This window comes from Nansenia antarctica, assembly GCF_963989245.1.
Source record: "Nansenia antarctica genome assembly, chromosome: 14".
Taxonomy (NCBI): Eukaryota; Metazoa; Chordata; class Actinopteri; order Argentiniformes; family Microstomatidae; genus Nansenia; species Nansenia antarctica.
The window spans coordinates 10,057,644-10,083,745 of NC_137684.1; the positions used below are offsets into that span (position 1 = coordinate 10,057,644).

A 26,102-nucleotide genomic window follows, 5' to 3' on the forward strand; every position below is an offset into this window, starting at 1 on the left:
ATCTAACACTTCACCTTTAATGGTTAGTGTGCAAGCTTGTATGTTACATTTAAGTTGTTACATGGGTTTGAATTCAGCCTTGGTTGGACGAGGATCAGCTGTTACACTATTGCATGTTGACTAGTCACACAGTCTGGCTCAGAGTTGCAGGTGCAACATCACACCATGTGTGTTTGTTTTGCTTAGGGAAGGTGTGAGTGTGAGTGTGAGTGAGTGCTGTGGTGGAAAGCATCACACAGGCACCTCAGTACTGCTCTCACAGAACCAACGCCATGGTTCAGGTAATGCACCAGTGTTGTTGTTTTACATATATTCAAATAGACCCTCATGGGCCACAACCTACAGGCAGACAATGATTAACTGTTACACAAGTGTGAGCCAGAACAGTTTTTTTAATATAATGAATTCAGCTTTACTGTGCCACCAGTGTGATTGGGGAGGTTACACAGACTAATTTCAGAGTTAATCTCTTCATTTATTTACACAATAAACAGTGAATAAAAATACATTGTTGCCACTGTCTGCTGATTCAAAAGATGACAGGCCAATAGGGGAATGTAGTATCTTTCCTTTCTTCTCTGTTGTCATTGTGGGGGTGGGGAAAGAAAAATATAAAATGGTGAATGCAAATCGGCTAATGTTAAACTCTGTTCTCATCAAATAAAAATAAAAAAACACTGTGTGTGTATGGTGACTGGGAGTCTGTTCCACCATTTCCAAATATTTCGCCTACTACTGAACAAAGTGTGCATAAGCCAAATAGTAGAGGCGATTCCTCTTTTTTGATGTGAAAACCAGACTGGCGAAAAGCCGACGGCTGATCTCTCTATAGGCATCCACCATACTGGTTTTACTTTCCCTACGGTTTGAGTTCAATGCAGTTGAAGTGGAGGGCGATAGGCCACTCTAGAGTGTTTAGATGCACCCTAGAGCCAAAGGTGAATGTCCTCATTTTCAAACCACCACAGACAGCTGGTCCCGGATCCGGCCCAGCCCGTCTAGCATGGTGTCCAGAGTCTCCTTGCTCAGTTCCACCGTCATCGACGACTGGGAGTCACTCCCTCCTGGACAGCTCGAGTCCCCCATCTGCAATATCAACCACAGAGTTGGTGACTGACTGTCTGGAACCTCATACACAACAACCTAAGCTATTTGTTTTGCAAGATTAGAATGTTTCGAGAAATTCACCAGACCAGACAAATTCCCAACACCAGACATTTCCCCTAGACACTTCCTCATATATCTGAAAGAGTTTGACGTGTAATGGGGAAATGCTTATTACTACACCTTGCCTTCTGGTAGAATTGAATGGAGTTTTCATGGGTTGTGTCTGAACTGAAAAGCCAATGCAATGTAGTATAGCGGGCCTAGATACTAACTCTTGGCAGCCCACTTACAGACATACATTTACTAAAAGAGGATGCATGTGGTCTAAAGTAAAAAAACAACAACAACAACAACAGTCAAATCAATACAGGTGAGGAGGACACAGGGGGGTATTCCGTCAACGTCGCTAAAGGAAAATCTAGGCTTATTTAAATCTCGCGAGACTTTATGTTCCAGGTGGTTGCTTTGACTACCTGACTATGTCTGGGAGAGAGCATATTTCCCGTCTGACTAGCGAGGGGACAGAGAAAGACACCCTCTCACACATACAGGTACTGGAACCCCCTCCTCCTTCATAACGCCTTCAGGACACTCAGAAGACATCACATGTCACAAACAGTCATGACTACAAACTTTACACAGCTGTGGCACAGACAGTTATTTACTACTGAAGCTAGTTGACATGAGGAAGGGTTATACCTAGTTGTCTAGCCTTATTCCCATGAGTGTGTCAAGTGGTTTTAAGACCAGGTGTCGGAGAAAACATCTTGTGATGCCAGAACCACATTCTTTTTGTTTGTTTGTTATTTTTTCTGAGTGGGGCAGTCCCACTCATATTTTTCATTTGTATTGACAGTTACAGTGAAGATTCAGACAGGAATCAGAACCACATTCTAAGGCCTTCAGGGTATGAGTCTCATTGCCAGGGACACAGAGCTGATAGATGCGTATTAGATGAGTATTTAACTGGAGGACAGTTCACCAGCCTCAATTGAAAAGCGTTCTTCACACCTCCTCTGAATATCTGTATGCTTCAATTCAGTCCTTGCATTCACAAAACTCATAGGCGGCGGCTGTGGCGCAGGAAGGGGGGCTGTGGTGCAGGAGGTAGAGCCGCTGTCTAATGATCGCGAGGTCGGCAGATCGGCGGTTCGAGCCCCGGCTGGCCACATGTCGAAGTGTCCTTGGGCAAGACACTGAACCCCAAATTGCTCCCGGTGAGCGGGCCGGCCGGGGCCTTGCATGGCAGCTTGCCGCCATTGGTGTGTGAATGTGTGTGTGAATGGGTGAATGAGAGGCCGTTGTAAAGCGCTTTGGATAAAGGCGCTATGTAAGTGCAGTCTGTTTATAGGCAATGACTTGATGACAATGTCAAGAGATAGAAACCTATTCCTGCTGACCCTGAACCTATTTCTATGTCATATCTTGTTTACTGTGCCATCAAACTGTATGTAGTTTAACAAGTTGTAAGTTACTGTTAAAGGTACAATCTGCACTAGTTACTGCTATTGTCAATTCAATTAATGATAATGTACAGTATTCCCATTGATTCTTGCAGGATAGCAAGGTTGTTTTACGACATTATTTGTATACATGTGTCATATTATAGCTCCAAAATATGTTTAAAGCGAACCTTTGAATCCATACTGGAGCTCTATCTATGAATCTAAGGTCATGTTCTCACATGAAAGTCCGAATCGTGACCTGGAGCAAGTGGATGAGATTGTAACATTGTTGCATAAATTATTTCTCTGATTTGCGTTCTCACAGCCCTTTACGTAAACGAAGTAACATACGTTATCGAAGCAACAGACATGCTAGTTGATTGATCAGAAACATTTAAAATTGCCCGTTCGTCCCGCTCTTATCCAGATCAACGCGCATGCGCTGTTGTTTTCCTATGGACAGCCTCGATGCGTCGTTTCTAACCGGAGCGAAACCACCCTTTTCAAGCGGAGCATGCGTTGGTTGTTTGCTCCGGGAGCGACTTCGAATGCGCGTTCTCACAGCTCCAAACGACGCAGAGCAAAGCGAATTTTATCCTAAACTCCGGGTGACTGATGTCTTGATGTCTGTCCATCCCTCTAGAACCCCCGCTGTGTGGACGATGGAGGCAGGGTGATCAACAGCGTGCTGGAGGGGGACGTCAGCCTGTCGACAGGAGCAGTCATCCAACACTGCCATCTGCAGGTCAGGAGGCGTTCAGTCTCAGAGCCTGTTTACATATTCTGACATATTCACATATTCACTATATGAATAGTTCAAACTTGCATCCTTCCTTTATTGAGGGTCTGATCTGTACCCGATGGGGTACATGAAAGAAAGAGAGGTTTATTTATTATATTTTCTCTTAACAACGCCTATACAAATTCTTCACCCCCTTTTCAAACATTCACATCATCTCAATGTAGAAAAAATGTAGTAGCTTGTCATTAGGATATCTGAGGCTTGTATGCAAAAAGTAATTACTTAACTATTCTTTTTTTTTTAGGACATCAGCTGATATTACTGACTACTCGAAAATGATTCAAGTCACTGATTAACCTTTGAACTTTGCCCCCAGGGTCCACTAGAGCTCCAGTCAGGTTGTTTATTGTCAGGCCTGGAGGTGACCTCCTCATCGCACCTCCGGAAGCTGGCTTTAACTAATGACATCATCATCCAGGGACACCGTGTACAACTTGGAAATCTGAAGCTCACTGTTTATACAGCACTGGGGGCTTCTGATGATCTTGAGGTAACAAAACGCTTTTTCTTGCTCTCCTTTGTTCATGTCGTCACTCGGTAGCTCATGATGTCATTACAGTGCCCTGCGTCAGTAACGGGACAGTGAAGCATGTTTTCAAGTCAAACCACTGAAACATTACACAGTAAGAACAGTCCAGTATGAAAAAAAAAAGTTAGGTTTAGAAGAAGGTTTTTCCTTCTATCAATGGCCCCGGGCCTGAGCTGGATTACTCTTCCTGCTACGACTGGTGGATTGATGATTTTGGTGGTTTGCTTAGTCAAATGTATTGATTGTAAGTCGCTTTGGAATAAGGCGTCTGCTAAATGCCAAAAATGTAAAAATGTAATGTATTTAACATCCCCCAGCCTGACTCTGATCACCCCCATCGAGCCAGCCAGAGGAGGAGTTGTACAGTCTTATTAGGGCAGGCAGAAAATATCTCCTATGGTGCTCCTTAGTGCAGCTAAGAAGGATCTGAGGAGTAGAGCAGAGACAGTTGAGACACCCCCCGTCTCTCCGCCCCTGCCTCTCACCCACGCCTCCCTCTCCTCTAGGTCGCCTCTGACGATGGAACTGCTACCTTCCTCAACCACAGTTGGAGAGACCTCTACGACCGCACTGAGATACAGTAGGACTGATAGCGTGGCGAGACTAACCATCTTAGAAACTAACCACCATAGAGACTAACCACCATAGAGATGAATAGAGACTAACCCCACCCCCTGTCTTAACATTAACCTTAACATGACCCTTGACCTTGCCTTAAACCTGAAACCCAGCTCATCTAGACACTTTTTTCAGTAATATTTCCATTCTTGAGCTTTCTTTGTCTGGCGGGGAGCTACCATGTAGCCATGTAGCCATGCCAGGGGACATGAATGGGAGCAGCAGCACCACTCTCAGTATAACTACTTAACATCCCTCTACAAGATCTGTGTGGGCTGTACACGCATTGTCGATATGAAAACAATTAGCTATTTCCACTATTGCATGCATAAACTATGTATTATTGCATGTTATTCAAACTGAAAACATGATACAGTATGTGACTAGCTGTTGTACTCAGGTGGATGAGCAGAACATCACACCTCCCCCCTCCTCCCCTGCAGGTCTGAGGAGCTGTGGGGGTCCAGCGGACCCCGCTCCCTCCTGGAGGCTCGCCTGTTCCCGGTCTTCCAGCCCAGAGAGGGCGCTGTAGGGCTGGAGGAGGGCGTCGGCTGGCTGCTGGGCGGGCCTGGGTCGCTGAAGCAGTGGCAGGGGGCCTGGAGGCTGTCTCTCAGGGAGGTGCTGTCCCTGGCTGACCAGGAGGCGGAGCTGGGCTGGAGGGAGGAGCTGTTCTTCCTGGCAGGGAGGAGGAGAGTGACGGACACACTGAAGGGCCACAGTGACCACAGCCTCCTGCCCTGCTTCAGAGCTGCTGTGCTGGGAGGCCAGCAGGAGGCGCTGCTGAGCACACTAGACTCCAGTGAGTGGCTCGTTTCCAAATTGGTTTTTTTATCGATTTTTTTTATTTTTATTTGAATTATTGACAATAATACATATACATAGATGGAGACAATGATGCTTGTAATTGTCAGGGATGGAGCGATAAAGTCTGTGACTTGTTTCCGTCGCTGTCCCTGGTGTTAAAAAGGGCCACGAGGGGAAGGGGCCATACCAACAGCCACTCCCATACAGTACAACACTCCCATACAGTACAACACTCCCATACAGTCATACAGTACAACAGAACAGACAGACAAACAGGTCCTTGATGTGGGAAGACAAAGCGCATCAATAGCAACCAACAAGTCCATAAAAACTTCCAAGACGTATATAATTTAGCCTGGAACATACAAGTCCTTCTCCTGTCCTATAACTCTCTATTTGGTTTACAGTGGGATGTTGCTAAACAGCTGTATTCTGATCTTAGCCTTGAAAGCTGCGGTACTGTCAGTTTCTTTGATGCTTAAAGGCAACTTGTTCCATTCCACTGCGCCTGTATATGTGAACAAAACTTCTCCTGTTTTTTTTACTGTGTCTACAGGGGACTAGATTATGGCAGCTTCCTCTAGTGTTGTATGAGTGTGCTATTCTCTCAAAGAGATTATTAAAGTAAGCCGGAGCTCTGTTGTTCAGGACCCTGTGGACTGTCACAAGACGCATCTGACTGGCTCTGGCTTCAACTGGCAGCCATTGAAGCTCCATGAATTGGGCCTTTCCAACGTGCGCTTTGTAACGGAAGCCCAACACCACTCTAATTAATTTCTTCTGTGCTGTTTGAAGTTTAGTTTTCAGAGGTTTGTTGAGGTTCCAGTACCATGAGCTGATTGCATAATTAAAATGGCACTGAACTAGGCATGAGGCTAGGGTTCTAAGACATTTTTGGTTTAAAAACGAGGACTTCCTGGCGATGGGGTCATGCAGGCTTCCCACCAGTATTTAGCGTAGAATTTTGCGTTTTGCTCTCTATCGGTTCATTCTGAGAGAGCTCAGAGTGGGATACATAGATATCTCAAAGTAACACAAAGCTCTGTCTATGAATTTGAGATCGCACCTTTTAACACTCCACCCTCTCTCTCTCTCTCTCTCTGGGACCTCCAGTCGCGGCAGGGAGCAAAGAGAACCTGGGCGTGGCGGCCCGCTGCCTGGCCTGTATAGCTGACGTGCTGGGCTGTCTGGCCGGGGAGGGCAGGGGGGGTCTGAGGAGTGGGCCGGCCGCCAACCCTGCCTGGAGCCACGCCTTCTCTCTGCTGGAGCGGGGGGACCTGCCTGGCGGGGTGCAGACCCTGGCCGCCCAGAGACTCAACTGGCTCAGCAGGTACGACCACCCAGCACACTACCTGGTTACTATGACTACCAGCACACTACCTGGTTACTATGACTACCAGCACACTACCTGGTTACTATGACCACCAGCACACTACCTGGTTACAATGACCACCAGCACACTACCTGGTTACTATGACTACCAGCACACTACCTGGTTACTATGACGACCAGCACACTACCTGACTACCTGAACACTGAATGTGCTTTTTCCGGACCAAAACAGGATTCGTTCATGAAATATTTCTTTCTTTCCCTGATTGCTAATTATTAAACGTAGAGTCGTTACAACCATTAGGAAGCTTTTAGAAAGCTCGAAATGTTACATACTGTACCTTAAGCCTAAATTAGATGTAAATTACTTGCAACAAAAATCCAAAAGTCAAAAGTGGCTGTATTAGAAATGAAGCCGGTCAAGATTATCGTGATGCAGCCTTTGAGTTTGCGACAATGGAAACAGATCATTATTTTGTCATTTACACGAGTCAATAATACATGCAGTATTAGTAGTGTTAGTGTGACCTACTGCGTGGATGTGTTGCTGCCCTCTACAGGACAGACTTGCTAGTGCGTGCGGCGCGACACTACGAGGGGGCTGGGCAGGTGCTGCTACGCCAAGCTGTGATGTCAGCACAGGCGTACATCTCCATCGGTCGTGGCGAGGTGATGCCCATAGGGGCGTGGCAGGAAGTGGAGTGTCCTGCCAGGTTGGACCTATCAGGTGAGTCGCAGAGGCCTGGTTCACCAGTTCTTATGAACACTAAAACAGCCATGAGGGGTCATTTGACCTCTGTGACTAAAGAAATTTTTTATATCTTTGCACTCTATCAAATTTCAGGACCCTCCTTTCATGACTTTTCCTAGATATGTGTGTTCTACCACCCAGTATCCTTACATTTTCAAAATCACATCAATAGTATAAAGCTATTTTGCCGTTTTTCTGTGTAGGAAGCAGGCTAATTAAACAGATGGCCAACTAGTGGTCGTTGTGTGTAAGTAGCAGCTTGAGCATTGTAAAGAGGCGGCTCTTTTAGTAGGTAAAAAAGGCACGGCTGTTCTAGTGTTAACACACCACCAGTCACAGCAGTAAGCCTGGAGATATTAGGCCCTCAAAACCCACTACTTCAAGCTCACTGTTGTGCCTCCTAATCTAACACGCCCCCGTGAGCCTCGTTCTGGCGCCCCCTCCCGGCCGGATTGAGTGGGCCGGATCTCTGGCTCTGTTTGCAGCAGGTGTGGGCTATTACGTTTCAGCCCAGCTGTCCCAATCACCACCGGGACAGCCGCCTACTTAACCCTGCTACAGACGGAGATCCAACGCTTGGATATAACTTTCTGTATGGACCCCCCTGACTTCTCTCATTTGGATTTCTCTCCCTGGCTCGACCCCTGGACTCCCCTCTGGACTACACTCTCATGGATCACTCTCCCTGACCCGATAAGGATCTCGGACTTTGCTCACTAGGGTAGTATCGCAGCACATAATACAACACCCCTGACCTCATACACGCACACACACATAGTATAATTACACACCCCATAACTATCGCCTGCATCACACCTTTTGTTTGTTTTTCCACTAGTTAGTGTAGGGCCTATTTCTTTGTTTATATTTTCCATAATAAATCATTATATATTCTCCTGGCCTCTGTCTCTGTTTCTCTGGGGTTCCACCACATTTGGCTTTCCAGTTTCAAGGTGTGCATACCAGTATATCCAAGCCATTATGAGCCAAGGTGGAACTCCAGAGAACAAGGGTGGTTCCCCGGGTATTGGGGTTCTCCCATTAGTCGTAGATTTACGCAGAGAGGTAAATAGCCATGCTATGCAACTTACCAGTCTGCAGGCCGAGCTCCAGAAGGCCTTCCCCACGGTCCAAGGCCAGATAGCCGTACTGGAGAATACCACCCGTGCCACCGTCGGGGTTGTAAATAGTCTCGAGACGAAGATGGACGCCCTGTCCGGGTCTCTCGCCTCCATCCAGCGTTCTCTGGACCTCATCGCCGCTGGCAGCAGACCACCCCCTGACACGAGTTCCATATCTGGGCAGATGACTAATCCCCCGGTCGATCCTGTGAACCCCGTTTCGCTCTATCCTCCTGTCGCTCACTGGGAACCCAGGTTAGTCAGCCCCGCTCCATTCCATGGTGACTTTGATTGTTGTCGGGGTTTTCTGACCCAGTGCGAATTAGTATTTACGCACCAGCCTTCCAAGTACTCCTCCGACGGGGCCAAGGTAGCGTTTATCATGTCTCTACTCGCTGACAAAGCGCTCAAATGGGCCATAGCCGCTGTCGGGAGCAGTTCAAGATACTCCACGGATTACCCCCTGTTTAAAGCGGAGTTCCGGTTCGTGTTCGACCACCCCCAGGACGGGCAGGATGTAACCGGCCGCTTGTTAGCCATCTCCCAGGGTTCCCGCTCTGTAGCCGAGTACATGGTCGAGTTCCGTACTCTAGCCACGGAGACAGGCTGGAATGACGGAGCCCTCCTCAGCCTTTTCCACAAGGGGTTACATGATTCCATCAAGGACCTGTTGGTGCGCGACGATCCCGGCACCCTTAATGAGCTGATTACCCTGGCCCTTAGGATGGATGCACGCCTCCAGGTACGACGCACCGACCGCGTCCAGCGAGCTGTCACGCGCCCCACTACCTATCACGCCGGAACGACCCCGCCCCCTTCTCTGCCCCTGCTGCCTCCTCCTCTCGTGGCTACTTCCGGGGCTGGGGAGCCCATGGAGATCGGACGCTCTCGGCTCTCGCGAGAGGAGCGAGAACGGAGGCTTCTCAACAAGCAGTGCCTGTACTGCGGCAAGGAGGGGCACATCATCCGGGCGTGTCCTGTCCGGCCAAAAGACCCAGCTCGCCAGTAGGGGGCATACTGGTGAGCAACACCTCTCTCTCTCAGCCCCAGGTCACCCCCAGTCGCCTATTCCCTGCCACTCTCACCTGGGGGAAGGACACCCTGTCTGTCAGCGCCCTCATCGACTCCGGGGCTGATGGTTGTCTAATCGATGAAAACTTAGTCCACCAGGCGGGCATTCCCCTAGTCCTTCTAGACCGCCCCATCATGCCTAGGGCCATTGATGGCCGTTCCCTAGGAACTATCACCCACACCACTGGGCTTATATCTCTTACGATCTCCGGGAATCATACAGAGGAGATCCGGTTCTTTGTCCTTCAGATCCCCACGTCTCCCCTGGTGCTGGGTAGACCCTGGCTCGAGAGACATGAACCTCACATCTCCTGGGCTTCGGGCCAGATCCTAGGCTGGAGAGGTACGTGTTACGCCTCCTGCCTTCGCTCCGCCCTGTCTCCCTCTAGCGACCCCAAGTCTAAGATCACTCCGCCTGACCTCACCGGGGTTCCTCACATCTACCACGACCTAGCCCAGGTGTTCAGCAAGGACGAGGCACTCTCCCTTCCACCCCATCGCCCGTATGACTGTCCTATAGACCTCCTGCCTGGTGCCACCCTTCCTAAAGGTAGACTTTACAGCCTCTCACTCCCTGAAAAGGAGGCGATGCGTAACTACATTACGGAGTCCATCAACTCTGGTATCATCCAGCCCTCCTCCTCTCCCCTCGCGGCTGGATTCTTCTTCGTATCCAAGAAGGACGGTGGGCTCAGACCTTGCATTGATTTTCGGGCTCTGAATGACATTTCTGTAAAGAACCGTTATCCCCTTCCCCTCATTAGCTCCACCTTCGAACCCCTCACCCATGCCAAGGTATTCACCAAGCTGGACCTACGTAACGCCTACCATCTAGTCCGCATCAGGGAGGGGGACGAGTGGAAGACCGGGTTTAACACCCACCTCGGCCATTTTGAATACCGCGTCATGCCTTTTGGTCTATCTAATGCCCCTGCTATTTTCCAGGCCCTGGTCAACGATGTCCTTCGGGACATGTTAAACATTTTTGTTGTGGTGTACCTTGACGACATTCTTATTTTTTCTCGGTCCGTGGAGGAGCACCACCAACACGTCCGGCTAGTCCTGCAGAGGCTCCTGGAGAACCGCTTATTCGTGAAGGGGGAGAAGTGCGTTTTCCACACCAGCTCGGTCACCTACCTGGGTAATGTGGTGGAGGACGGACAGATGCGGGCGGACCCTGCCAAGGTCAAGGCCGTCGTGGAGTGGCCTCAGCCCACGGACCGGACACAACTTAGACGCTTCCTGGGGTTCGCGGGATTTGTGAGGCGGTTCATTAAAGGGTTCAGCCAGGTCGCAGCGCCGCTCACTGCGCTTACCTCCACCTCACGGCCGTTCTGCTGGACCGCCGCTGCTGAGACCGCTTTCAGCACACTAAAACACCTGTTCTCCTCCGCGCCAGTGCTGATCCACCCCGACCCCGAGAGACAGTTCATTGTAGAGGTAGATGCTTCGGACACGGGGATCGGGGGGGTCCTCTCTCAACGGTCGGGGGAGGACCAGAAGATACACCCTTGCGCCTACTTCTCTCGGCGCTACGAACCCGCGGCCCAAAATTACGACGTGGGCAACAAGGAGCTGCTGGCGGTTCACGAGGCCCTGAGGGAGTGGAGACACTGGCTGGAGGGAGCCAAACTACCGTTCCTGGTGTGGTCTGACCATAGGAACCTCACTTACCTTGGGTCCGCCAAGAGGCTCAACTCTCGACAAGCCCGCTGGGCTCTTTTTTTTAGTCGTTTCGACTTCACCCTTACCTACCGTCCCGGCTCCAAGAACGTCAAAGCTGATGCTCTCTCCCGCCAGTTCCCCAAGGCGGATTCGGGTGTCGCTGAGGGGGGAGATACCATCCTGTCCCCGTCCCGGGTGGTGGGGTTCGTAACCTGGCCCGTCGAGGCTTTGGTGAGACAGGCTCAGCGGGCCGAACCAGACCCTAGGACCGGACCCCCTAACCGTTTGTTTGTGCCTACAGCTGTCCGAGCCAGGGTGTTGGAGTGGGGCCACTCCAGCTGCTTCGCTTGCCACCCCGGCGAGCGGCGGACGGCGGCATTCATCGGGAGGAGGTTCTGGTGGCCCAATCTCAGGGGGGACACCAGGGAGTTTGTGGCCGCCTGTACGGTGTGCGCCCGTAGTAAGGCCTCCCATCGGCCTCCTGCGGGTCTCCTGCAGCCTCTCCCGGTGCCCAGCCGACCGTGGTCGCACATCGCCGTGGACTTTGTTACTGGGCTCCCTGTCTCCCAGGGGTGCGACACCATTCTCACCATCGTGGACCGGTTCTCCAAGGCGGTCCACTTCGTTCCCCTCCCGAAACTGCCCACAGCGGCCGAGACGGCGGACCTCCTAACTCTCCACGTCGTACGCCTCCACGGGATCCCCTCGGATGTGGTTTCTGACCGGGGCCCCCAGTTCGTCTCCAAGGTCTGGCGGGCCTTCTGCAGAGGCATTGGGGCCACCACCAGTCTCACCTCCGGGTACCACCCTCAGTCCAATGGGCAGGCCGAGCGGGCCAACCAGGCTCTGGAAGCCGCTCTCCGATGTGTCTCCGCCCACAATCCCTCCTCCTGGGCGAAATACCTGCCGTGGGTGGAGTACTCCCTCAACACTATGGAGAGCGCCGCCACTGGTATGTCCCCATTCGAATGTTCCCTGGGTTACCAACCCCCTCTGTTTCCCCAACAGGAGCTGGAGGTGGCGGTCCCAACCACCAGGGCCCATCTCCGCCGGTGTCGCAACGTGTGGAGGACCGCCAGGGCGGCGTTGCTCCGCGCCACCGAGCGCGCCCGGCGGAGCGCGAACCGGCGGAGGGTGCCGGCCCCTGACTACCAGCCAGGTCAGAGGGTTTGGCTGTTGGCCCGGGACCTGCCCCTCCAGACCTCCCAAACCTCCACCCGGAAACTCAACCCCCGGTACGTTGGTCCCTATCCCGTGGACCGTATCGTCAACCCCACGGCGGTACGTTTGACCCTTCCTCCCTCCCTCAAAATACACCCGGTGTTCCATGTCTCCCAGCTTAAACCTGTGGCCGCCAGCCCTTTGTCTTCCCCCAGCCCGGCTCCGCCGCCGCCCCGTGTCCTGGATGATGGGGACCCGGTATGGACGGTAAACAAACTACTGGAGGTCCGCCGCCGGGGTCGCGGGTTTCAATACCTAGTGGACTGGGTTGGCTACGGGCCCGAGGACCGGACTTGGGTGCCTGCGTCCTATCTCGCCGACCCGTCCTTATTGGAGGATTTCTACCGAGCCAACCCCGGGGCCCTGGGTCCGTCGTCCGGTGCCTCCCCTGAGGAAGGGGGTACTGTTGTGCCTCCTAATCTAACACGCCCCCGTGAGCCTCGTTCTGGCGCCCCCTCCCGGCCGGATTGAGTGGGCCGGATCTCTGGCTCTGTTTGCAGCAGGTGTGGGCTATTACGTTTCAGCCCAGCTGTCCCAATCACCACCGGGACAGCCGCCTACTTAACCCTGCTACAGACGGAGATCCAACGCTTGGATATAACTTTCTGTATGGACCCCCCTGACTTCTCTCATTTGGATTTCTCTCCCTGGCTCGACCCCTGGACTCCCCTCTGGACTACTCTCTCATGGATCACTCTCCCTGACCCGATAAGGATCTCGGACTTTGCTCACTAGGGTAGTATCGCAGCACATAATACAACACCCCTGACCTCATACACGCACACACACATAGTATAATTACACACCCCATAACTATCGCCTGCATCACACCTTTTGTTTGTTTTTCCACTAGTTAGTGTAGGGCCTATTTCTTTGTTTATATTTTCCATAATAAATCATTATATATTCTCCTGGCCTCTGTCTCTGTTTCTCTGGGGTTCCACCACATTTGGCTTTCCAGTTTCAAGGTGTGCATAACACTCGCCTTCACCAGTTAACCCTCTCCCTCTCCCCCTCCCCTTCCCATGTGTCCCCAGCACTACCTCAATTACGCCCCTATACTTTCTTTTATTTATTTATTTAGTTTCTTTTTATTATTACTACTCGATCTTTTCAGTTTGTAAAGCGTCTTTGAGTGTCTAGAAAAGCACTATATAAGTCTAATGTGGGGTGGCTGTGGCGCAGAAGGTAGAGTCGGCGTCTAATGATTGGAAGGTTGGCAGATCGGCGGTTCGAGCCCCGGCTGGCCACATGTCAAAGTGTCCTTGGGCAAGACACTGAACCCCAAATTGCTCCCAATGAGCGGGCCGGCGCCTTGCATGGTAGCTTGCCGCCATTGGTGTGTGAATGTGTGTGTGAATGGGTGAATGAGAGGCTGTTGTAAAGTGCTTTGGATAAAGGCACTATATAAGTGCAGTCCATTTACCATCCATCTGTTAAACGAGAACAGCCATGGAGGGGGCATTTGACCATAATGTATTATTATTATTATTATTATTATTATTACAAGTTCTTATGAACACACCACCAGTCAACAGCAGTAATCTCCCCCCCAGGTGGCTGGAGTGACACGCCCCCCATCGCCTTTGAACACGGCGGCTCCGTGGTCAACGTGGCCGTGAGGGTCGATGGGAGGCGGCCCATCGGCGCCAGGGCTCGGCGCATCAAGGAGCCCCGCCTGCTATTGGTCAGTTCCAGCGGAGGGATGGACTGCGGTGTCGCCATGGAGACCGTTTGTGAAAGGCTGGAGGATCTGAAGGACCACTGTCAGCCGCACGCACCTGGTGAGGCTCTGCTTGCTTCCTCCCTCCATCGAGGTAGGGAGGGAGGGGGGAGGGGAGAGGGGAGGAGAGAGAGGGGAGGGGAGGAGGGAGGGGGTAGGGGAGGAGGGAGGGGCTAGGGGAGGAGGGAGGGAGGAGGGAGGGAGAGAGGAGAGGGATGGAGGGAGGAAGCAAGCAGGGGACAGGGGAGGAGGGAGAGAGGAGAGGGATGGAGGGAGGAGTGGTGTGGTAGTACAGTACATGTCGGGTCAGGGGTTTTTCTTATTTGAAAATTGAAATAAAACTTCTGTGAACAGTCAGCAGGGTTCCCACGGGTCCTTGAAATCCTTGAAAGTTTGTGAATTTGAGAGAAAAAAAATCAAGGCCTTAAAAGTTTTTCAAAATAGACATGGGTCATTGAAAGTGCTTGAATTCCTCTCTCTCTCTCTCTATTTTTTTTAATATATATTCAAAAATGTTTTTCTTAGCTCGTCAACTAGTAAATAAGTCTCTGTATTGCTTAACTTTACACATATTTCACAATATATTGTTTTGCTGTTCTGTGATAGAGAAGGCAAGAGACCATCTAGTGTTCACACATTCAAGCCTCTCTTTTTAATTGTTGTCTGGGAGCGGATAGTTCCTATTATATCAATTCTCATCTAGATGCGTCTCAAACTATGCCGTGTTGGGTCCTTGACTTTGAGGGAATTGAGTCTTGAAAGTCCTTGAAAGGTGCTTGAATTTGATGTTTCAGAAGGTGCGGGAACCCTGGATTATGCAATAACTGCAATAACTAATCTGCAACCCATTGACCTCACTAGATGCTGGGTATTGTCTGGGGATGGCCTGTACTGCAGCCATCTTCACTTGTTTGTTTTTAGATCATTTTGCCTAAACTCTTATCAGGAAATTATGTTCAATTGGATTAAATGTAAAGATTGACTTGGCCATTCAAGAATTGCCATAGTAACTCCCTAGTTGCAGTTCAAAGTAGTCACAGATGAAATGGTGAAAGCATTTATAATCAAGTTTGTTATCAATAATAAGTTTGTCTTCCGCTCCTTCCTCTCCTCTCCAGTTCCTTAGCCAATCAGGTCAGTAAGCCATCTCCTGCAACAGAATCACTGTATTCAGGCAGGGCCAATGTCAAGTGAGCTCACACACACACACACACACACACACACACACACACACACACACACACACACACACACACAAACCCTCACACACTCATGTAGTGTATGGGATGTATTACCTGAGCCTGCTGGCTGGGATTTCTCTGAGTGGAGGCTGGTATTCAGGGCCCAGGCTGCTGCGATTGTGGTGACCGTTAGGTGATCGTTATGGCCCATGTTCACCTGCAACAAAGTCAAAACAGGACATAAGGGGGTTAGAGGTGATTGGTGAAAGAAGAGGAGGTAGAATGCAAAGTCAGAGTAGTGACGTTGGTCCACAAATCAGGAAGCAGATCATGGTAGTTAGGTCAAGGTATAGCCTACACATTTCCCCCCAACCATAACACAGCCTCAGATGTCAGACTATAGACTACTGTAGATTATATCTCTTTCTATTCATTCTTTTTCACTCACCATCCGTTGCCTCTCTTTTGTCAGAGCTTCCTCCCTCGGTTTTTTGTCCATCTTCAATTCTTCTCTCTCTTTCTCCTCTTTCTCTCTCTCATTCATAATGCTCTCCCTTGTCTGCATCTCGTTCAGCTTTTCTTCCAGCAGTCCTCTCTGGTTAGTCAGGGCGTCGCTGTCGCTCCATGTTTTGAGCATATGCTCCTGTTGAGCTCTGTTTAGTTTGAGCCTCTTTTGCCAGAGCCTCTCTCCCTTCTCAGCCATCTCCTCTTTCTCCTTCCTCAGAAGTTCCTCCTCTTTCTTGTTCTTCAAACGCTTTTTGAGCATGTGCTCCTGTTGAGCTCTGTTTAGTTTGAGCCTCTTTTGCCAGAGCCTCTCTCCCTTCTCAGCCATCTCCTCTCTCTCCTTCCTCAGAAGTTCCTCCTCTTTCTTGTTCTTCAAACGCTGCTGTTCGGTTTCCTGTCTCTCTCTTTCCATCCTCTCCATTTCCTCACTCTCTCTCAAGTTCATCTTCTCTCTCTCTTCTTCCAGCAGTCCTCTCTGGTTAGTCAGGGCATCAGTGTCGCTCCATGTTTTGAGCATGTGCTCCTGTTGAGCTCTGTTTAGTTTGAGCCTCTTTTGCCAGAGCCTCTCTCCCTTCTCAGCCATCTCCTCTCTCTCCTTCCTCAGAAGTTCCTCCTCTTTCTTGTTCTTCAAACGCTTTTTGAGCATGTGCTCCTGTTGAGCTCTGTTTAGTTTGAGCCTCTTTTGCCAGAGCCTCTCTCCCTTCTCAGCCATCTCCTCTCTCTCCTTCCTCAGAAGTTCCTCCTCTTTCTTGTTCTTCAAACGCTGCTGTTCGGTTTCCTGTCTCTCTCTTTCCATCCTCTCCATTTCCTCACTCTCTCTCAAGTTCATCTTCTCTCTCTCTTCTTCCAGCAGTCCTCTCTGGTTAGTCAGGGCATCAGTGTCGCTCCATGTTTTGAGCATGTGCTCCTGTTGAGCTCTGTTTAGTTTGAGCCTCTTTTGCCAGAGCCTCTCTCCCTTCTCAGCCATCTCCTCTCTCTCCTTCCTCAGAAGTTCCTCCTCTTTCTTGTTCTTCAAACGCTTTTTGAGCATGTGCTCCTGTTGAGCTCTGTTTAGTTTGAGCCTCTTTTGCCAGAGCCTCTCTCCCTTCTCAGCCATCTCCTCTCTCTCCTTCCTCAGAAGTTCCTCCTCTTTCTTGTTCTTCAAACGCTGCTGTTCGGTTTCCTGTCTCTCTCTTTCCATCCTCTCCATTTCCTCACTCTCTCTCAAGTTCATCTTCTCTCTCTCTTCTTCCAGCAGTCCTCTCTGGTTAGTCAGGGCATCAGTGTCGCTCCATGTTTTGAGCATGTGCTCCTGTTGAGCTCTGTTTAGTTTGAGCCTCTTTTGCCAGAGCCTCTCTCCCTTCTCAGCCATCTCCTCTCTCTCCTTCCTCAGAAGTTCCTCCTCTTTCTTGTTCTTCAAACGCTGTTGTTGCATTTCCTGTCTCTCTCTTTCCATCACCTCCCTTTCTCTCTCCATCTCCTCACTACTCCTCTCAACCTCCTCTGCCTTCTTCCAAACGGCCTCCTCCTTTGCCCTCAACTCCTCCCTGTCCTCCAATAAGATGTCTGTCTTCTCTTTCCACCACTCTACCTTTATTTCCATCTGCTGTTGCTTCCTGCTCAACACCATGTTGTCTCTGTTGAGCTGCTTCCTTTCCTCAAAGAGGGCCACCTCCATTCCTTCCATCTCCTCCTCCTTCTTCTCCAAGGCCTCCATAGCACTCCTTATATCCTCCCACTGTCTCTCAATATCTTCTCTCTCTTTGTCCATGTTTGCAAATGAATGTAGAACACTGCACTGCACTGAGCTGAAGTTACTTGTTGTTGTTTGTACAACAAACAATGTTTTACATCCGTTGTCATGGTAGTGATAAACAGCTTCAGAACTTCTATACATTCCAACATTCTAAATTACACAATAAAAGATATAGGCTGCCTTCGTAAATTCGCTCTGGAAATCTGATCAGCACTCATGGAATGCCTCTTGTCCAATCAAATTACTTGGTCCCTTGCCGTTGAACACACTGTGCGCTCCGGCGCTCTCCGAGCGAATTTACGAAATGGTAAATGGACTGACTTATAGCGCCTTTATCCAAAGCGCTTTACAACGGCCTCTCATTCACCCATTCACACACACATTGTCCGCGGTGTCTTGAAAAGTATTAAAAGTTGATAAATCGATTTTGGGAAAATCAAGACCCTTAATAAGTATTAAAAAGTCTTATCACGATTTTATGAGGTCTTGAATTTTGTATGTATTTTTCTGAATTAGACTCTGTCCAAAGAGTTTGTCCTAAAAACGTTTAGTAAAAGTTCGTGAATTTATTAGTTTTATTTAAAAAACTAAGATGAACCGGAAACTTTAACGTAATGCATAACCCCGAGGTTACGTCACATGACGCCCTGAGAGCGAAAGACGAAAACGAATTTCTTTGAATCATTTTGTAGAAACCAAGTGGAAAGTGTAAAAAAATAACAATGGGAAAGTGTACATTTGCGGAGTCCTGGTTGGATGTGCCAGACTTTAAGCCATGGCTGCCTGCAACCAGTCGCCGGTAACATCAGGGAGGCGTATTGTATATGTAAAAAGAAAATAAGTGTTGCATCGATGGGGATCAACGGGGTTAAGTCGCACATGCATGGCGCTAGCCACAAGGCCGCCGTTGGTCACCGAGTCTCTATTGTAAATGTTTGTGCTACTGCCGTTGCAACACTACCTAAATCTACTGCCGACGTTACACCAGCCGCACCCAATGAAGCTCACGTTACAGCTACGACCGTGGCTACTAACAGGGCAGCCACCTCTGCCTCGTCTTTTGCCGACATCAGGTTGGCTCTGGGCGGCACACAAACACTGCGTGCGGAGATTATATGGTGTCTCGACACAGCGGTGAAACACCACTCACTGAACTCAAACGAAAACATTTCCGATGTTTTCAAGGCAATGTTTCCAGACTCGGACATTGCCAAGACGTTCTCCTGTGGCAAGGACAAAACTGGATATATAATAAGATTCGGGATAGCACCATACTTTAAGCAGCAGCTCATTGACACCATTAACAAGGCTGGCCAGTTTGTGCTGATGTTTGACGAGTCTCTCAACCAGTCAACAAAAACGAAACAGCTCGACGTCCACATTCGGTTTTGGCAGGATGACCGTGTTCAATCACGGTACATTGGCTCTCAATTCCTGGGACACGGAAAAGCTGACGACCTGCTGCATCACATCAAAGTACGTTTATTTACATTTTTCATACTTATACTTATGGACAATCGTGTGGCTAAAGTGTAGATTAATAGATGAGATTGGGATGTGGCAAGTGACTCGACACAGGTTGATGGGATTGGGGAGGAGGAGGCATATGGTAGAGAGGGTGGTTGTCTGTCAGTAAGGATAAAAATGTGACACAGAGAGTGGTGTAATAAGGTTACTGTTGGATGTGTGATTTTGATTGATTGATTGTGTGTGTGTGTGTGTGTGTGTGTGTGTGTGTGTGTGTGTGTGTGTGTGTGTGTGTGTGTGTGTGTGTGTGTGTTATTGTGGGTCCTTTAACTAGCAAATTGTCTTCATTATTCTTGAGGAGTGAAGTTGGGTGACCAGGCTAGCAGTTCAGTTTAGCTTGAATGGCTTGGAAGTAATTTACATATAATGATGAGTGGAAATTAGGCTATAGTTAATATCTTACTGAATGTCTGAATGGCAGTGTATTTCAAGAATAAACATTTAATGAATATTGTCATTAAATACTAATTGCTGTGTCTATTCACAGGAATGTGTTGCAAAACTCAATATGAGGCAGCTTCTATCCATCAGTATGGACGGCCCAAATGTCAACTTGAAGTTGGCAGACCTCCTCCAGAAAGAGCATGCTGAGCTGTATGGTGCTCATCTAGTCAATGTTGGAAGCTGTGGGCTTCACACCATCCACAATGCAGTGAAGGCAGGTTTTACTATGTGGCAGCTGGACAAGCTCCTTCGAGCACTCCATTTCCTTTTCCACAATGTTCCAGCTAGGAGGGAAGACTTCACTGCCTTGACTGGGTCCACCTGCTTTCCGCTACCATTCTGTGGCCACGGGTAGGTTGAGAATACACATTGAGAAAGGGCTTGGCCTGAAATGTCTGTGTTTTTATGTGGCAACAATGAAGTAAAATGACACAATTAAAATTGGAGTGACCTGACATTGTCCATTTTTGCACAGGTGGGTTGAAAATGTCCCTGTGTCAGAGAGGGCAATTCTAGTGTGGCCAATGATCATGATGTACATGGATGCAGTCCAGCAGAAGAAGCTCCCAAACCCCGGTACTGCCTCTTACGACATCATTGAGGCAGCACAAGCGGATCCCCTCATCATCGCCAAGCTCCAGTTCTTCCTGGCGATATCCAGGACCTTCAGGCCCTTCCTGACCAACTATCAAACTGATGAGCCAGTTCTGCCCTTCTTGGCCAAAGATTTGAGTGAGCTGCTGAAGGTAGTCATTACACTAGGGCCTAATTCAACTATGATTAATCTATATTAACTAGTCCATACCCGTGGATTTGTGGTGGTCCACAACTCTGCAAAATAGTGCCCCTCTGCCAATCCATCCTCAATGCCATGTACAGTTTTACATAGATTGGCCAAGTCACTTGAGATAAAACATTGATGCAAACACACACACTCACACCAATTATCTGTTTAATGGTAGGCTAGTAGGATAGTTCTGTCACTGATTGCTTGCTATATCCTTTTAAGAGTCTCCTGCGGCGGTTTGTAAAGGGGGAGCTCCTGCAAGACGCCACTCCCCTGAAGCTGACCAAAATTGACGTGGCTGATGAGGCGAACAGGGTATCCTACAAGGATGTTGACATAGGCCTGGGTGCTGAAACTGCCATCAAGGTAATTTTGATACTGCCTATTTTCTTTTCAGGGATGTATGTCTGGATTTGCTCTATCTGTACACCAATCCAACTACAATTTGTACATCTTATTCTGCTGTTTGTATTATTATTATTAATTAATAATAATAATAATAGCGGATATGGAGAAACTTTTTTTAGACTATAAAGCTTACCTTCTACATAATGTATAGCCTATGTTTATAGTCTGTTCCTTATTTGTCACGGGCACTTCAGGGCAAGCCAGGAAGCAGGGTAGGTGAGCTTTCTGTGCTCACCTTCAGGAAAGAGTGCATGCAGGGCCTGGTTAACATGGTTAAGAAAGTGCAGGAGAAAAGCCCCCTGAAAATTCCAGTGATCAGGGCCATTGGATGTTTGGATCCCACAAGCATGCACAGAGATGCAGAGTGGTGCCTCGCAAAGATGAAGACAACAGTACAAACAATGCTGCAGGACAAGCAGTTGGCAGGAGGCGTCTCAGCTGGTAGGAAAAATATACAGAGAGTAGAAGTGGATAGGTTACTGTAGGCTAAGACCATTTTCTGTGCATTCTTTTGTCAGTGTGAAAGTGTCTAAGCTTTTTTCAAATGCATCCGAATGAAATAATAGTAACACAGAAGATATCTACACTACACTGCTTTCCTTTTAATTACTTTACAGACACTGTGCCGTGTATTTGTCCAATGAAAGATTAACTAAATGACTAGAATTTAATTTAACCTATTAGTAATATTTATTTAATTTCCCCTGTTCCAGGTGATGTGATCGTCCAACAGTTCCAGAGCTTTCTCTCTCTTGAGGCGAGAGATGAGAGATTCCTCTCCTTTCAGCCCCTGAAGGAGCGGCTTGATGTGTTCCTGCACTCAGCACTCAGCCAGTCTTACCCTGAGCTGTCCAAGTTTTCTCAGAGCCTTCTACTTCTGTCCCATGGACAAGCCACGGTAGAAAGAGGATTCTCCATCAACAAGGAGGTTGAAACGTGCAACATCCTTGAAAGGTCGATGGAAGCTTTGAGGTTGATCTGCGACAAGGTCTGTGTCTGTGGGGGTGTTCTCAAGGTACCTCTCACCAAGGAGTTCATGGGTTCAGTAGCCTCTGCAAGGTCAAAGTACAGGATTTACCTGGAAGATGAACGGAGGAAGAAACTGAGTTCTGCACAGGGCCTCAAGAGAAAAGCCGTTCTAGAGGACATAGAAGACCTGAAGAAAAAGAAAAAGGTTCTGACAGAGGTGTGCCACTCCCTCCAAAGAGATGCTGATCAGCTAGCCGAGCAGGCAGAGGGGAAATGTGGATCATTAATGGCCCAGCTGCTCACAAAATCAAACACCCTGAGAAGAAGATGCAAAGAAAAACAGAACACACTGGTCGAAACTGAGAAGCTGCTGGACTCGAAATCAGACGAGCTGAGGCACATGAAGTCATGAAGATCTTTTTTTTGGTTGAGTGGAGCACGTCATGACCAAACCCAAACCTGTCTGAGAACACTGTTGTTGTTCAAATGGTGAATTAGGGAGGGGAGATGAATGAATGAATGGACTTTATTGTCATTGCTACAGTACAGGTACCAAACAACGACATTTAGGAGGGCTCCCCTGGTGTTAGGAAAGGGAAAAAAAAAAAAAACTTTTAGAAAAAGAATAAAATCACAAGAAGGTAAGGAGCTGGTTTACATAAATAAAGGCTATGTACACAATCCACTGTACTATACTGCACAGATAGTCAACTAGGGTTGTCATATTGCACAAAAGTATTTTTTCACGTTATTTAAAGTGTCACAGTTTGCAGGCTTGAAATGTACATGTTTGTGCCTCAGCACTAGCTGCCATACAATCCGTCCAGACTGTCCTGGGCCCAGAACTTAGGCCTTTGCTGTGTTCAGGGCCTTGACGGCCCTGTGGTAGAAGCAGTTCTTCAGTCTGTTTGTCTTAGCGGCCGGGGTCCTGTACCTCCTTTTCGAGGGCAGCCTGATAAAGTGTACGTGCCCAGGGTGGGTCGGGTCCCTGGAGATCTTGGAGGCCTTCCTGAGACAGCGTGTGTTGTACAGCTCTTCCAGAGAGGGGAGGGGGGCGCCGGTGATCTTCTGTGCTGTTCTCACGACTCTCTGTAGCGCATTTCTCTCCGCTGTTGTGCAGCTGTAGAACCAGTTGCAGATGCCGTAGGTGAGGATGCTCTCCACTGCGCCGCGGTAGAAGGCCACCAGTATCTCCTGCTTGTTGTGTTCTTTCCTGAGGCATCTCAGGGTGTATAGCCGCTGTTGTGCCCTCTTGATGGTGCCTTTTGGACGCCTAGATGGTGCCTTTTGGGTGCCTAGATGGTCCTAGGACGTGTGTCTCCCTTGGTGGGATGAGTCACATTACGTCTTGTTTCTTAAATCCCTTTTTGTTTAACTAAGAGTTATTGGGATGTTATATGGACAGGATATGTTCTTTATCCTACATTAGGTCTACTGTATTGAAACATATGTGTATGCATGTTGGTGAGAGTATGCTGCCCTAACTGACTGTGTGCGTGCGTGCGTGTGTGTGTGTATATCTGTCTGTTTGTGTGGTGTGTGTGTACGTATGCATCTGTGTGTGTCTGTATATCTGTGTGTGTGTGTATGTGTGGTGTGTGTGTACGTATGCATCTGTGTGTGTCTGTATATCTGTGTGTGTGTGTGTGTGTGTGTGTGTGTGCATGTATGTTTTTAATAAACCTTGCCTTTGGTTTAATTTTTCCCAGCCTATTTGAATTCTGTTGTATGATAGTGGTCTAGTCTATTGCAAACTAAAACTGTTAAGTTAAAGGTGTCACTGATGTAAACGGTTACAGCTCGAAGTGGCGGTGAGGTCTGGAAAAAGTCTTAGAAAGGTATTGAAATGAACCTCAAGATTCCTGTATATACCCTGTTCACACACCAATGGCGGCAAGCTACCATGCAAGGCGCCGGCCTGCTCATAGAGAGCAATTTGGGGTTCAATGTCTTGCCCAAGAACACTTCGACATGTGGCCAGCTGGGGCTCGAACCGCCGATCTGCCAACCTTGCGATCATTAGACGGCAGCTCTACCTCCTGCGCCACTCTACCTCCTGCACCACAGCCACCTCACGAACACAGCCATAATTAAAAGAACCTCTTGCATGGGCTTTAAATGGGTATTGCATTCAAGCAACAATAATTATTGCTTTAAAATGAATTGACCTTTAAGGGCCACCATAGATGTTCCCATGTTGAGTTTCCATTTCCCCCTCCCCTGCTCCAAGAGGATGAGAAATGACAAATACATATATTATGTGTAATATTAGCTTACACTGCACTATTGATTAGTTCACAGACTATTACAAGGGTAGTTCACTCTTTCTAAACCGCCTCAAACTATCTGTCTCAAACGATGCCGTGTTGGGTCCTTGAATTTGAGGGAATTGAGTCTTGAAAGTCCTTGAAAGGTGCTTGAATTTGATGTCTCAGAAGGTGTGGGAACCCTGAGTCAGAGCCGGGACCCAGAGTCGGGAAGTTTTTGGGTTCGGGGGTGGACCCGTTAAGACCTCCACTCTGATGTGTCCCATCTTCCCATGGTAACGTCATATCACAAGTTTGGAAAACAAAATGAGACGGTATAACTCTATCCCTGTGTGTGTTTGTGTGTGTGTGTGTGTGTGTGTGTGTGTGTGTGTGTCAGGTGCCCTGCTGAAGGCGGTGTGTGTGTGCAGCGGCCTGGTCACCTTCCCTTCCCAGCAGCCCCTGGAGGAGCAGCTGCTGCAGAGGTGGGGAGGGGGGGTGGAGATCCACAGCTGGTCTCTGCTGCCCCACGGCTCTGGACTGGGTAAGAGAGAGAGAGAGAGAGAGAGAGCCGTCAGACCCGGGTGGAAACAGTCTGGGTTTGACTGAGTTGGTCTAGCGCAGTGGAGCCAATGCAATAGTCCCAAAAGTGCAAAGACAAACCCATAAGGTTAAAGCAAACGCTCAAAGTATTTGAATTTTTTTCAAATACTATTTTGACACAGGTCTTATCGCCATGGTGCTGGGAGGAGGCTATGGTCTATTATGGTCTATTTCTATTATGGTCTATTATTATGGGCTATTACCTCTGAGAGGAAAGGTTGACACACGCAACACGCTTGTCCACTGTCATGCAAAATGCGTTCGAGCAATTGCGTGCCAATGCCAGAAGAATGTTAATACAAGGGAACAACAAGCCGTTACTTCCTGTAAAGTCTGACATGTACATTTCAGCTGTGCTTTATCCCTTCTGACTTCTCTTTCCCATCCGTAATTTGATCTTTGTGGAGTTAAAGAAAAACAGGTAAAGAAAGAATCATTCAAAATTCTCAAAGAATCTGAATGCAACTCCCTTAACCCCTCCTCTCCTCTCCTCCCCTCTCCTCTCCTCCCCTCTCCTCCCCTCTCCTCCCCTCCCCTCTCCTCTCCTCTCCTCTCCTCTCCTCTCCTCTCCTCTCCTCTCCTACCTGCAGGTACCAGCAGCATCCTGGCGGGGGCGGTGTTGGCAGCTGTGTACAGATGCACCGGCCGCACCTACGACACAGACTCCCTCATCCACGCTGTCCTGCACCTAGAGCAGATGCTAACCACCGGTCAGATAACACACACTCAAGATGCACACACACACACACACACAAAGTTATATGCATGAAGGCTTCGTTTGATTTGAATGTGGGGTTTGGAGGTGTTTTCATTCTGTTCCATAACTGTGTTGCACATTGTTCATGTTTGCCATCTGAATCTGGGGCTTGAGGTTGTTCGCTGGTGAGTATTCACCCCCCCCCCCCCCCCTTCTCTCTTTGTGTTTTTCTCTCCCTCCCTCCCTCCCTCTCTCCCTCCGTCCCTCCCACCGTCTCCTAGGTGGTGGATGGCAGGACCAGGTGGGGGGTTTAGTGGGGGGGGTGAAGGTGGCACGGTCCAAAGCGTGTCTCCCCCTCCGGGTGGAAGTGGAACGTCTCGCTCTGTCCCAGGACTTCCTGGTCTCTCTACAGCAACACCTCCTATTGGTCTACACCGGCAAGACACGGCTAGCACGGAACCTACTGCAGGTAGTCACACATCTCTTACTGATATGAAGCCTCGTCTCTTAAGTTTTTGATTGATTGAAAACTTTATTAGAAGGTTTGCAGAAGTAGGTACATGAAAGTACATATTACATACAAGGTCAATCTAAAAGGATAAAAACCCAAGAAAGCCACTGGCTTATTTCAATTGGGGTCCTTGATTTTCAATTCATCGTTACATGTAAGACAGACATAAGAAAAGAACTAGTACTATCTACATGATAATACAGACAAATAACTATTACTATCTACAAGATAAACTTACATCCATCATGGGAAGAACAATACAACAAAACATAAGGTATGTACAGCGGGTAGGACAGGTGGG

At 48.7% G+C, this 26,102-nt stretch overlaps 1 protein-coding gene across 1 annotated transcript in view; it reads left to right on the forward strand.

The window, feature by feature from the left end:
• LOC308169821 (L-fucose kinase-like) overlaps positions 1-26,102 on the forward strand; it is a gene marked incomplete at both ends in the record, with an annotated part of 40,769 nt that overhangs the window by 3,681 nt on the left and 10,986 nt on the right. Inside the window, 11 exons of the mRNA XM_080544563.1 lie at positions 1,550-1,658; positions 3,196-3,297; positions 3,671-3,844; positions 4,390-4,463; positions 4,945-5,300; positions 6,419-6,635; positions 7,198-7,364; positions 14,023-14,250; positions 24,391-24,534; positions 25,184-25,303; positions 25,572-25,759. Coding sequence (XP_080400689.1) covers positions 1,550-1,658; positions 3,196-3,297; positions 3,671-3,844; positions 4,390-4,463; positions 4,945-5,300; positions 6,419-6,635; positions 7,198-7,364; positions 14,023-14,250; positions 24,391-24,534; positions 25,184-25,303; positions 25,572-25,759 — 1,879 coding nt within the window. The remainder of the gene's footprint in view (positions 1-1,549; positions 1,659-3,195; positions 3,298-3,670; positions 3,845-4,389; positions 4,464-4,944; positions 5,301-6,418; positions 6,636-7,197; positions 7,365-14,022; positions 14,251-24,390; positions 24,535-25,183; positions 25,304-25,571; positions 25,760-26,102) is intronic.